The sequence below is a fragment of the Cygnus atratus genome, chromosome 2 (assembly GCF_013377495.2).
Source record: "Cygnus atratus isolate AKBS03 ecotype Queensland, Australia chromosome 2, CAtr_DNAZoo_HiC_assembly, whole genome shotgun sequence".
Taxonomy (NCBI): Eukaryota; Metazoa; Chordata; class Aves; order Anseriformes; family Anatidae; genus Cygnus; species Cygnus atratus.
The window spans coordinates 85896-99266 of record NC_066363.1 but is presented as its reverse complement, the minus strand read 5'-3'; the positions used below and the strand labels follow the sequence as shown (position 1 = coordinate 99266).

Here is a 13371-nt window from a genome sequence, read left to right as displayed (position 1 = left end):
GTAATCTAAGCTCCCAGCATGATCCCAGCTCCCAAGGAGGAGGAGCCACCCGCCTTGGGCCCTGCTGGAGTGTGTGGCCCAAACTGAGCCGGGCCAGGGACCTGGGGCCCCCCGGGCTGCCTGTGCACTCAGTACAGCATTCCCAGAAAGAATCTGGTGCATGTGCAATTAGGAGCTCATTCCTAGTAACAAACAGCTGGGGAAGCTTAGTCTCCCGGCCTAATTAACCCAATTCTCAAAGACAAGCGTCCAGCTACAGAAAAGCTCTTCCAATCCTGCAAGACCTCCTGAACGTAGAACCAAAAGGACATCACCAGCCAAGGGGTCCTGAGCACAGTGCAGAGCTGCACACCAGCAAAGGCACTGGCTGACTCTGCCGCCTCAGGGGAAGGAGGTGCTATCGTAGGTGTAGAGGGGCCTCAACATGACGTGCCTCACCCGTCCCATCGCACATTTCCACCTTTCGTAGATGTGAGTGGGGTGTAAGTGAGACAGAGCAGGCCACCCAGCGAGCTGTTCTCAGCTGTGCAGAAGGAGGTGGAGACAAGCGACAGCCAGCCACCACACCTCCATGGCAGCATATGTCCTCCTAGAGCCCTTCCTCAGTCAAGCAAAGTCTCCATTCTGCAACACCTAGCTTGGCCTCTCACTTTGTGGTCAGCCTTCCCAGACATCAGCCTGGGCACTGGGCAGAAACCCAAAGCTCCGACCGCCAAACACGGTTGCTCGCAGTCCCTTGCACTGCAGTCCTCTTCCCGCAAAGCTCAGGAAGAGATCACTGGTCATAGTGACACGGCCTCAGGGAAGCCACAGGACACCTACCCCTTCTACTGCTCCACATCATCCATCAACTTCAACTATCTTTCAGTAATTTAAGCATGCACCAGGCTTGTTCTTCCAAGCAGAGGAATTAAATCACTCCCTAGGTTATCTACTGGTGGCTGCAGCACCCCAAGCACAGTATTTGTTGCCATTAGCCACGCAGTGCACATAGAATCATAGAATGGTTTAGGTTGGAAGGGACCTTAGAGATCACCTAATTCCAATCCCCTGCCATGGGCTGGGACACCTCCCACTAGATCAGGCTGCTCAAAGCCTCATCCAGCCTGGCCTTCAACACTTCCAGGAATGGGGCATCCACAGCTTCTCTGGGCAAGCTGTTCCAGTGCCTCACCATCCACATAGTAAAGAATTTCTTCCTTACATCTAATCTAAACTACCCTCTTTTAGTTTAAAGCCATTACTCATCGTCCTATCCCTACACCCCCTGACCAAGAGTCCCCCCCCAGCTTTCCTGCAGCCCTCTGTAGGTACTGGAAGGCCGCTACAACATCTCCCCGCAGCCTTCTCTTCTCCAGGCTGAACAACCCCAACTCCCTCAGCCTGTCTGTGAAGGAGAGGTGCTCCAGCCCCTTGATCATCTTTGTGGCCCTCCTCTGGACTCATTCTAATATGTCCATGTCCTTCTGGTGCTGGGGGCTCCACAGCTGAACGCAGGGATCCAGATAGGGTCTCACGAGAGAAGAATAGAGGGGGAACAATCCCCTTCCTTGCCCTGCTGGCCATGCAGCCCAGGATACTCTTGGCTTTCTAGGCTGCAAGCACACATTGCTGGTGGTGCACTCAGTTGCACTGTCCGTGTCACTGACAAAGATGTTAAACAGTGCCGGTCCCACTCTTTAACATCTCTGTCAGTGACACGGACAGTGAAACTGAGTGCATCCACGTGCTGAGGAATGTGAGGCAGTCTGAAAGTGGCCAAGCACCCAGGCAGAAGATTCTGCATGTTTGTCACTCTGCAGCATAGCTGGCCCTCTGCTTTTTTATGGCATGGCAAGACTGCCACAACATGTAAAATTTACCAGAGTCCCCGATCTTTTCACTGCCCTTCAAAGAGATGGCAAGCAATGAGATCTCCACAAGCTTCCAGAAAGGGCAGCTCCGTATTGGAGAGCAGAGCAATCGTCACCTGCCCTGAATCTTTGTGGTATGGAGCTGTGTCTCCCAAGTCTGCTCCTGTTCACATCGATGATACTAAGCCACCTCTCTCTCGGGGGGTTACTGGGAGGGGGCTGATGGCACAGCAGGGATGGTGAAGACCTGCAGCACTCTGACATTACTCTGTATCTAGTGTGCTTTGTGTTCACACCAACCTCATCCCCCCACAGCCTGCGTAAGGATATCGGCCTGTTTTCTCCTTCAGGAACAAAGTTCTGTACCTTCCTGAGGTATTGCGGAACAACCATTTAATTCAAGCAGCGGGAGGCAGCAATTTCCGAGTGCCAAGGTATCTCAAGAGACAGGTCACAGCCGTGCTCTGTGGCCTTAGCACTGCCCCAGGGGCAACAACTCCAGCATGGTGCAACACAATCCGCCAGAGCCCTGGGAGGGAGAACCATTCACATAAACCAGAGCCCACCATTTGACAGCCAAAACATTGCTTCCCCCAGCATCAGTGAAAGCTCCTGTAAAAAGACTGCCTGGATCTCCTCTGCAAAACCAGCTCCCGCAGCTCTGGCTACCTGAGGTACTGCTCCTGACACTGGGCAGGGACCAAGCTCTGACGAGGCGGCACTTGGCTCTGGGCTCTGCCAGCGAGGTGCTGCTGTACACACCGGCCACTTCACATAGGTCCTGAACCAGATGGGTTGTTTGGCACCTACTTCTTGCAAAGCACAGGAGTGAAGCCCATGCTTGTTTTCGCAGACCTAGGCTTTTGCCTGTCTCCACTTGTTCAACACAGTAATATCACTGCTCTGCCTACAGCATGAAACGACTCCACAATGACTTGGAAACACTGCAAGCTCCAGCAGAACAGACAAGGCCAGGCCCAGTCAGCAACACACAGAGACATAGGAGCAGGTAAAGAAAGCATCTTGCCTTGCTGATTGAAAGGAAACCCTGGAAAAGGCAACCCAAAGGCGCAGAAACCAAAGGACATGGAAATACTTCCAGGATCAGACTGGGCCTCCTGCAGTCATCCAATTTTCCAGTCAGCAGTGTGATTTGGGGGAGCCAAGTCAGGTCTCACTCAAGGCTTCAGCTGCTGTACTCAGCCTCCCCGTCCTTGCTGCACAACTTCTGCCACTGCTTCCCCCGCTGTCACGCTGGGCTGACTCAAAATCAGAGCACAGAGGCGCTGCCACCACGAACCAGCTTGCGCCACGCTGACGCACAGCCAGAAGGCGTAACACCCAGCACGGAGACAGGGCTTGGACTGTGCTCCTCGTAACCCGCCAGCTCGGTGGTGCCGGAGCAGGCACGCTCATCGCCTCCAGCGCATGGCCCCTCCTGCAGGGCGAGCAGGGGCAGCCAGCCCTGCTGGGACCGGAGGAGAGCAGCGTGGCCAGAGGGGCAAGCTCCCTGCCCATGGAAGCAGTGGAAGGAACAGGTAAGGGAGCTGTGATTGCTGCAGCCAGGAGATTAGAAAAAGGACCCATACCCCAGAGAGAGGAGGGGCATGACCCAGCACACACTAATATGCCCATGCTCCAGCTGTCGCACCATTGGCACACTGGAAGCAGAGCTTCCCATGCGAGGCCCTGCAGCCCCTGCCCAGAGCCCGGCACTGCTTGCCTGCCCCTGCTCCCCTCCTGCCCCTGACCACCCTTCAGCATGCTCCCCCTCCAACACAGCTCCCTTCCAGTGCTGTTGCCCTGTCTTGAGCGCTGTCCCAATGGCTCTGACCCAATCCTGCCTTGCACAAACCTGCTGCAGTATCACTACGTGGCAACACTTTGCTGGACTGGAAAAAGACAGCAAGATGGAGGAGCTCCAGTGGTGGCACAGTGTCCCGTCTGTGTACCCACTACCCCATTCCTCAGTCACCCTGACCTTGCCAGGTCACAGAATCATGGAGCAGTTTGGGTGGGAAGGGACCACAAAGCCCCCCCTGCCCCCAGCCCAGGCTGCCCCCAGCCCCATCCAGCCTGGCCTTGGGCGCTGCCAGGGATGTGGCACCCACAGCTCCTGGGGGCAGCCTGCGCCAGGCCTCACCATCCACAGAGGGAAGGATTTCTTTGTAATTTCTAATCTAAACCTAGCCGCTTAGGTTAAAACCATTACCCTTTGTCCTGCTTGGGTGCTCCCCGAGGTCTCTTTCCCCAGGGTACGTCCAGCACAAGGTGGTACCCACTCAGGACGTGGAATCTGCATCCTCCCACCCCACTGTTCCTGCGACACAGAGACGGGACCGGCCCCACGCGCACAGCAGGTCAGCTCGGGCAGCATGTGGGCAGGCAGGGCAGAGAGAGGCCAGCTGGGGCCATGGGAAGAAAAATGGAACCGCAACAGCAGGCACAGAGTGCATGGCAGAGGCATGGCCAGGTGCTGCAAAGCGGTGTGCGGATCAGCCTTGCCAGCAGTGCAAGAACACCATCCAGCCACCCCACCCCGCTTGGCTCCCTCGCTCGCCCGGGTATTACCGATTGCTGCTTTCTGGCTGACAGACAGGGGCAGGCAATACTCTGGGGCCGTTCCAGGTGGCTTGAGCTTTCCCAACAGCCAGGAGCCGAACGTGCTGCTGCTGGGACGAGCAGCTGCCTCCCTCTGACACACACGAGCTCACGGGCACCGCTCGCTGCTTTTTGCCGTTGCCCACAAGGAGGAGAGCCCCCTGTCTCCTGCCAGAGGGCACCTGGGCAAAGCGGAGCAGGAGCAGAGCACAGAGGCTGTGGGGGCTGCGCGGGGGCCAGGGAGCGGGTGCGGGGCACGGATGCCCTCTGCTGGAGCTGCTCTGCAGGCCGCAGCAGCCCCCTCCCCGCACCCAGCGCCTGCGCCCCAGCACGGGTGCTCTCGGGTCCAGGCAGGCGCGTGGTCCCCGGGTGCCCACTCAGGTTGCCCCACGCACCCCCGTGTCCTGTGCTGAGCGAAGGCACCCCTGGCCTCGCGGCCCCGACCCGGGGAGCCTGCCCTGACATGGGGATGAGGGGAGGGGGATCGAACCTGCTTCATGGGAATGGCCCGCCCGCTGCCGATACTGTCCGCTTTACACTCCGGCACCTTCTTCTCCCGCTCTGGGTCCGCGCCCTTTCGAGACTGGAAGAGAAGAGACACAGGTCCATTAGAGATGGGAGACGGGAGGGAAACGCACGGCCCCGCCATCCCCCGTGGGCTGCCAGCGCAGACCCGAGCCGACCTCTCTCCCCCAGGCCAGGTCTCCCCGCACATGGAGCAGCCAGCACCTTGCCCATCCCCTCTGGGGACTCTCCAGCCCCGGCCTCCCCGCAGCCTGTCCTGTCCCCCCACAAGTGCAGGCAGAGCTGTCCTAGCAGAACGGGGCTACCTCTGACCCCCCTCCCGCGGGGCACACAGGACATGGCGACAGACAGAGATGGCATGGGATGCAGGTGGAGCATGGATGGAAGCAGGAGAGGCTAAGGCAGTGAAAGGAAGTCACACCTCTACTAATCCAACAGATTTATTCTGTTAACACACTTGCACCATACAAAGTAGCACAGGTCACCGGGCAGAGATACCAGCCCCTTACAAAAGAGCATGGACAATAAATATCTATCACACGTCTAGAGAGTTGAGAGCAAAACCCGCCAGCCCCCGAAGGCGGCTGCGGTAAGAGCAAACTCCAATAAATACAATATGAAATATACAGTCTGTTGAGCAGAACTCATTCAAAGTGCTTAAGACAGAGGAAAATATCAAGTCATACACGGCATGGAGCACAATCAATACATTCAGAATCACAACAATGGCAGAAGGGCAGCGGCAGCGTCTCTCTGGAGCGTCCTACACACCCCCTCAGTCCGGGAGCGCCCCATGTGCTTTGGATCAGAAAGGGACACGAGCCCCACACGCCTGGGACACCAATTCACTGGCTTTTGGGCCCAGAACAAAACAAAGAGATTGAAAGAGAAGAAAACTAAAGAGACATAGATGGCTGCTCGGCTGCGAGGAGGAAGAGGAGGAGGAGCAGGAGTCCATGCAGGCTGCAGGAGGTGCAGTAGGGAGGAAGGAGCTGAGTGCTAGCGCAGGCGCTAACAGCAGCTCCCGCAGGCAGCAGCAAAGCGTCTTTTGGCCCATCCAGCTCCACTCGCTGCTGTCGCCCGGTCCCGGTGGGTCTGCAGGTCTTCCCATCCCATGAGGGTCGTCCGCCTGGCATCCCCGAGCATGGAAAGTGCCTAGACAGCATCCAGCAGGCCCAGAAATGTCCCAGCTTAAAGTGCAGGCGCAGGCCGTCTCAGCGCTTCCTAGACTTTACATTGGGGGGATTTAAAAGGCTCCTGCGTGTCTCCGAGGGGGGGACCCATGCTGGCTGGAGGGCGGGCGAGCCTCTAATCTTAGATCAATCCCAGTGCCCATCCCTTATCCGGCCCTGGAGAGGCAATGAAAAGTGAGAGAATTTGTACAGAGGTGCCGTGTGTAACCACCTGGATCTTCTAATTTGGAAGGAGTTGGAAAGGCCTTTTTGTTGATGAAAAGTTGGAAACAGTGGCACATATCTGCAAATATCGAAAGAATAAAGAGTTTGGCAAGTTATACTCAGAACACGGACACGAGTCTGTCAGAGATGGGGCGCCAGCGGACAGGCAGACACACAGGCCACGGAGCAGGAGCCGGCGGCAGCAGCAGTCGGGGCGGGGGCTCGGGCGGGCGGCTGTCTCCACCTGGTGGTCCCCGGCACGCAGACCCCCGTGCCGGGAGCAGGGGCGCGGAGAGCGGGAGAGGAGAGGAGGAGGACAGGAGGAGGAGGAGGAGGACTGGAGAGGAAGGAGACAGGCACTGCTCGGGGCTGGGAGCGCGGCCACAGGGGCTGCGGCTGCTCCTGGAGTGGAGCACGGCCCTGCCCCACGCCGAGCCCCGTGCCCAGCAGGGGGGACCCACGGGACAGCCCCCGGGAGCGCAGGGACGGGGGCTGCAGGCTGCACCTATGCTGCCCGCCTGGGAAAAGCTAGTGGCAGAAAAAGCCTTCCCTTCCCTTCCCTTCCCTGCTCTTCCTGGCCCTGTCCCACTGCGGAAGGAGGTGTCAGGAGCTGCTGCTGCTGCCACAACCAAATGGGGTGAAGACTTCAATGTGAGCCATGTGTGTGCACCAGCACAAGAGCAAGCGGGTGAGCGTGAGCCCCAGCACCACGGCAGGTGAGCACGAGCCCAGGATGAGCACAGGTGAGCCCCACAGCGAGAGTGAGCAAGCTTGAGCCCAGAATGAGTGAGCAAGTGAGAGCCCTAGACGGATGATGACGTCCACAGCAAATAAGCATAAGCCCCGCAGCAAGCCCTCCTCCCCCCCATGAGCGTGTGCCCACACCAGTGAGCTAAGCATGGCACTGACAGGCTCCAGGAGGAGCAAGAGAGCGTGAACACGAGCTGACGGCGAGTCCAGAACCCGTCGGCGCGCAGGCGAGCAGGATGGGTGGCAGCAGTGCATGAGCGCCCGTGTGCACTGGTGCACAGCAGCAAGCATGAGCAAGAGAAACGGCGGGGAGGGAGAAGAAGCATCCATCAGCGCTGAAGTGCAACAGTAAGCGTGACCACCGACAACAGGAGACCGGCAGGGCACTGCCAGGGAGGCGTGAGCACACAGAGGAGGGGAGGAGTAGTGAGGGAACAACCGTGCGTGCGGAGCCATGGGGCCGCTGCAAAGGGCGGCGTGAGCTGTGGGGAGGAGGCTGGGGGCAGCCCGCCCGCCAGGCAGCGCAGGGACCTGGGCGAGCACGTGCGGTGGGGGGCTGGGAACACGTGCACACAAACGGGATGCGGGGGGAGAGGCGAATGGGGAGCGCACTGAGCATTCAGGACATCGGAGCAGAAGCTTCCGGGATGTCAGAAGCTGTGGGAGATGGGTACACTCCCAGCACAAGGAGTTGAGAGAATTTGGGATGCCAATAGTGCAGGGAGAGGGATGGGGCGTGTGAATTAGTGTGATCTGGGAGTGGAGCAACGGCAGCTGTTCACACAGGATAGCGTGGTGCAACACGTACAATGACTTTCTGGTGGCCAGTTCCACAGACAGCAGACACAGGTGTACTGAGCAATGGTGGCTGGAAAGCACACTGAGATGGGGCGGAGAGAGGGCCTCAGCCCAGCACATTTAGGCGGGTACCAGGGGGAGAGGAGCACGTTTATGTGGGGAGCAGGGGACAGCTAACCTAGATAGGGGGGCTGAGAGTACGTGTGTGCTGACAGCAAGGGGAAACTCACGGGCTGTGCTAACAGCAAGGGTAAGTTTGTGGGCAGGACTCTGTGCACGAGTGTGTGCACAGTGTGAGAGCATGCCAAGAGGCAGGCTGCGGTTCAACCAGCAGGTAACAGCTGCAAACATCCCTGCACCCTGGGGCTCCACGGCCTCGCTGGCTCCCTAACGCCTCCGCTCCCCGCTGCCCTCCCTGCCTGCCCCCTGGCAGTTCCCAGGCGCACTGCTCAAGTCACAGGACGTGGGGCTCGGGTACCAGAGCAAGGGGCCCAGCGCCGCGTGCCGGGCTCTGCACAGCACCGTCTGGCACAGCCCAGCACCAGGGGCTTCATGCCACACTCTGGGGACGCAGTCCCAAGGAGAGGAAGTGCAGAGGTCGCTGGTGCTGTGCACACGCAGGGTGCAGCTCTGCCCAGCGACGATCAGAGCTCTGCTCACGCACACACTGCACACACACCAGCGTGCCCCGTGTGCACTCCTACGTGTGCAAGGAGTGGCTCGCTCTCAGGCGCTCACCCACGCACGCATGCACACACCAGAAACGGTGCTCGCTATCGCGGTCCCTACACATGCAGAAGGCTCCTTCCCTCCTGCACCCACTGCGCCTCCGGCCCTCCCTGGCCAGCAGAGAGAGGTTCACCTACAGCCTAGCACACGAAGGCCTGCGGGGCGAGACTGCTGTGGACCTGCTCCCTTCCCCGCTCCCGGCCTCCGAAACCGCACCCCAAAGCTCCGCGGCCCCGCGTCGCTTACCGTGAATATGTTGGAGCGCCGCTTGGACTGCTTGCGGATGGGGGTGGGCGTGTTGGAGGCAGCAATGGTCTCAATCCGCAGCTCTCGCTGGCTGATGCTAGGGGTGGAGGGCACAGAGGAGGAGTAGTCACTGAAGGCTCCTCCGCCGTTGGTGGCCTAGGGCGAAACAAGACGGGGACACTCAACAAGAAGCAGGGCCGCCGGGGGCACGGCTGCAGGGACACCTTCCGCCCGCGCAGCCTCGCGCACCGGGGCAAGGAGCTGCGGCACGGGACTGGGACGTGGGAGACACCCTGCTCCGTGTGCGGCTCCGGCCCAGCGGGGGACCTTGGAAAAGCTGCTTCCCTTCTCTCTGCTCTAGTTTTTCCACTGGTGAAGCAATAAAATCCTGAAATTGACAGGGAAAAGCAGCGAACAGTCCTGGGGACACCAACTGCCGGCTGCGGTGCAGCACGCCGGAGAAGCCTGTCCTGACGGAGCCTGGTGCGAGGGCACGGAGGCGGCATGAACCACGCAGCCCTTCACAGCGTGGCTGCCTCTGTTCTCAGAGCGGCACGGCTGGCGGGACTGCGGCGTGTTCCCTGCCCAGAGGACAGGGCCAGCACAGCCAAGCCTCGCGCTGCCTGCTGGCGAGAACCCGCCTCTCGCCGGAGGCCCCTAAACACAAAGCTGCGAGGAAGCCTGGAGCCACCTGGCTCCCCAGCCCCGTTGGTCCCCCTCCAGTCTCAGCTACGATCCCAAGGGGGACGTGCAACCCTGTGATTCAGGCCCTGGCCCCTCCAACACCCTGAAGCGTAGCGTGCTGCGAGTCAAGCTCACGCTCTAGGTGAAGCACATCTCTGCCGCTGGGTTTGAGGTTTATCCAAGGAGACCTCAAGGGTGGCACAGGCCTCTCGTGCTTGTGGGCCTCTGTGGCCTCGGCTGCAGTGGCCATGTCTGGGAACACATGGGACAACACGCTGCATCTTCACTAGCTAGCTTAACTACTGGGAGAGGGGCAGGTCCAGCCACACAGCCTGTGCGCTCATCTGAGATGTGTTCCTTTCAGACAAGTGCTGCTCACTCCCGCTCTGCTCGCACAAGCTCCACAGACAAGGCCCAGAAATGAACTCCCAGGAGCAACACGTGCAAAAAAGCATTTCAGATCTGCCCAGGACACTGTGTTGTGGCAAGGCACGTGGCATCCTGGGCTCTTTTTGGCAGTTCTGATCTTTGAACTGTATTTTTAAAATATGTTGAAGAAACTGCCCCTGCAGCCTAGGAGAGCTCTGGAGCCCTTGCGGGGCGCAGCCAGCCCTCAGCCCACTTGCTGCAGTCAGCGGTGGCCGGGGTCTCTCCTGGTGCGCAGAGCAGAAAGCTGGAGCACAGCACGCGTGGAACATGGATCTACCAAGAATGCTCAGTGAGAAAACACCGCCTGCACACTGTGCCTGGTGGGATCTGAGCCCTACTCCATGACAAGCAATTAAGAAACATTAGAAATGTGAAAGAGGCTGTACAGGCACAGCAGCCGCTGCAAACCACAACCTAGTCTCCTAAAAACGGGTGCAGCTTTCACTCAGGCTACGGCCTGTCTCATCTTTTACGAGCAGAAGAGAAGAAGGCACACAAAAGAGAACTTGAGAGGAAAGAGCCACCCAGGAACCAGCCCTCCTTCCTCCCTGAAGCGGAGCAGGGACCACCGCTGCTGGCGGCAGTGAGGTGTGCTGCAGGGAAGCCCAGCGTAGAGGCGCTCCGAAATGGACGTCCTTCACGGCCGCTCACGGCTCCCTGCAAGGCGTTACGGTGTCTGTCCCCCTTGCCAGGACCACCGGGGCGCTGGAGCAGCTCCTGGCCGGGCCCGCAGCAGGGAGGTAAAGCCCACGGGGAGGCGCGCTGCCTTGGCAGCACGTCCCTGGTGAAGGCCACCACCTCCAGCTGGGCGCTGAGGGCCCTAACACCATGCTGGAGGCAGGGCAGCACAAGCAAAAGGTCCTCTGCAGCCTGCCCACCTCTGCCGACTGCCCAGCGGGGAAGGGAGCCTCACGCCAAGGGGACTCGTGGGGCTGAGCTGCTCCCTCCACCAGCCTGCCAGCACGCGCAGCTCAAAGCAAGGAGCAGGAGGCCACGCAGCTGCTCCGTGGCTTTCAGGAAAGCCTTGCTGCAAGGTGGCGTCCCTGCAGGTATGGAGCTCAGGGCGTCTCACGTCTGTCCAGAGACAGGAAAGCTTCTAGCGCACTGGTACCGAGAGGGGACCTGGTCTGCTTGTACTTCTCTGGGCAGAGGAGAGGCCAGGCTCTCTGTGTGGAGGAGACCACATCGCCAAGAAGGTTCTCTGGAGGCCATCCAGCCGACAAACCCTGTGCTGAACAAGGGATTTCTGCTGTCAGGTCCCACAGGAGCCGGGACCAGAAGGGGCACGGAGAAGCAAAGCAACACGCCATCCTGCCAGTGACTTCTGATGAAGACAGCCCCAGCCCCTGCACACCACAGATTCTGCAAACGCGGTGATGACTGAAAAGATGCAGAATGCGAGGGCTAGCGAGTGGAAGAGAATTTGCTGACAGCCCAACTTTACGATCAGGCATAACAACACCTGCACAATCAGTATTTAATTGATGCATAACGTGCAAACTATGTCAAAAAATAAAATTAAAGATGTATGAGGGAAGAGATGGTCGATGCTGCAACACAGAGAAGCTGCTACCCAAGAAGGGGAGGCAGGCAAGGCTGCCAGTAGCCCAGTGACTGCTCTGAGGTGCTCTCCTGGCTGGCTCTGAGGACTTCAGTTGCCTTGTCAGCACGTTTATGAAGTTATGACTGAGGGAAGGGTTCAGTTCAAAAGAGGCTGTAGAGTTTGAGCTCCTGCCATAGCAGCTGGGGCAAATCCTGTTTACCTTAGGTGACAGACATTAAAGCTCCTGACAAGAAACTTTGCTAAATTGCATTTTATATTTTACATACTTCCTGTAACATTGTTTTAATTTTCTGCCTAGCCAGAAGAACTTTCTTTACCCCATAAGTTTGTCTAGTGTTGGGGACAAGTAAAGGTCACTGTCTTGCTTGAGAGATGATGGACACAAGCACTTGAGCCTGCTGGAGTCCCATAGACACCCAAACCTCAGGAAAGGCACAAGGACTGGAGGATGCCTCACACAAGCTTCGGACGCTGATGTGTGGGCTGGCACCACCCCATGAGCAGTGTGCAGAGGAGAAATCCCCCAGCAGTGCAGCCTCTGGTTACACAGGCAATCCTGAGCCACTTGACTGCTCAGCTGAAGCAGGCTGCCCAAAGGCTTCAGCAGAGATCCAGGGATCCGAAACAAACCACGAGTAAGTGGGAGAACCCTGACAAGACGACAGGTCTGGGCAAACACCTCATTTTTGCTCCTGGCAGTTGTTTTGCTTGATCTACCTAAACAACCACCTGTGGTCGCTATTGCAACCTAAAACCACAGTGGAAGCTGAAGGCTTAGTAAAACACATGTAAGAGAGATCCTTCCTACTAGTGTGTAATGGGTGCACGCTGTGAACTTCAAAGAACACCGACAGTGCTATAGGGTGCTGGAGCAGGGAAGAATTCAGCCGAAGTGAAAACGTAGTAACTCTTGGTGTACAAAGACATGAGGTGGGACAAGGAGTGAAATCTGGGAAGGGCTTTGAGTGGAAGAGTGCAAACAAACAGCAGCCACTGACTCAGCATCTACACAGGCACAGGGAAGGAGCTAGAAGCGTACAGACCACGAAACCACAGTGGAGGGCATCACAAGCTGAGCGGGCTGCTGGATGCAGGCTTCCACAAATGTCTGCTGCTTGAGCTGCTGAAACACATGCACCAACTGAACTCTGGTGAGACATGCTGCAACAGGCAGGGAGGTTCTTGTTACCAAGCACAGGTGAACTGCAGTTCGTGTTTCATTTCACTTGCAAAGTTTAGGTTTCCAGTCCTTTTGTCTGCCCTTATTAACTACAGTCTCGATAAACACTTTCTTTTTTCAGTCCAGAGGCTGTGCAGGACTGCAGACCAAGGCTGGTCTGTGAAACTGGGGTGCACTGACCCAGGAAGGCAGATCAGTGGGGCTGGGCACGCAGACAGTGCAGAGGGACACGAAGCCCAGGGGACTGAGCAGCCTGCAAAGCTCAGTGTGGGGTGCCTGTGTTACCTCCTGCCAGCTTCTGGGAATGAGTTCCCTGGCAGAAAGACAAACTTCCATCCCACAGCAAACAGGCAACGATGACTCGTCCCACAGCCTGGGGTACTCCTAAGGGCATCTCAGAGTCCCTGAAGAAAGATGGAGAAAGGGGTAGGAACAGTAAGGAAATCAGGGGGAATAATTCTCTGCGAGCACCGCAAGCCTCTGCTGGCCCACAGAGCTCCCACCCACGCCCTGCAGGCAGGGGACAGGCAGCTGCCAGAGGGGAGCGCGGTGGCAGAGGCCGAGCAGAGGAACTCGAGCAGAGGAACTCAGCTCCCCAGACCATCAAACCTGCTG

General features: G+C 58.2%; 1 protein-coding gene across 3 annotated transcripts in view; it reads right to left on the bottom strand.

Annotated features, from left to right (window-relative positions):
• Positions 1-13371, bottom strand: part of AGAP3 (ArfGAP with GTPase domain, ankyrin repeat and PH domain 3) — a 141966-nt gene that overhangs the window by 55334 nt on the left and 73261 nt on the right. For 2 of the 3 annotated variants that reach the window (XM_035554284.1, XM_050709275.1), the window contains exons 8-9: positions 8900-9055; positions 4945-5037 (exon numbers count right to left, since the gene is read on the bottom strand). In XM_035554284.1, coding sequence (XP_035410177.1) covers positions 4945-5037; positions 8900-9055 — 249 coding nt within the window. Of the gene's footprint in view, positions 1-4944; positions 5038-6311; positions 6456-8899; positions 9056-13371 lie in introns of those variants that run through there. The other variant, XM_035554285.2, reaches the window with a different exon arrangement.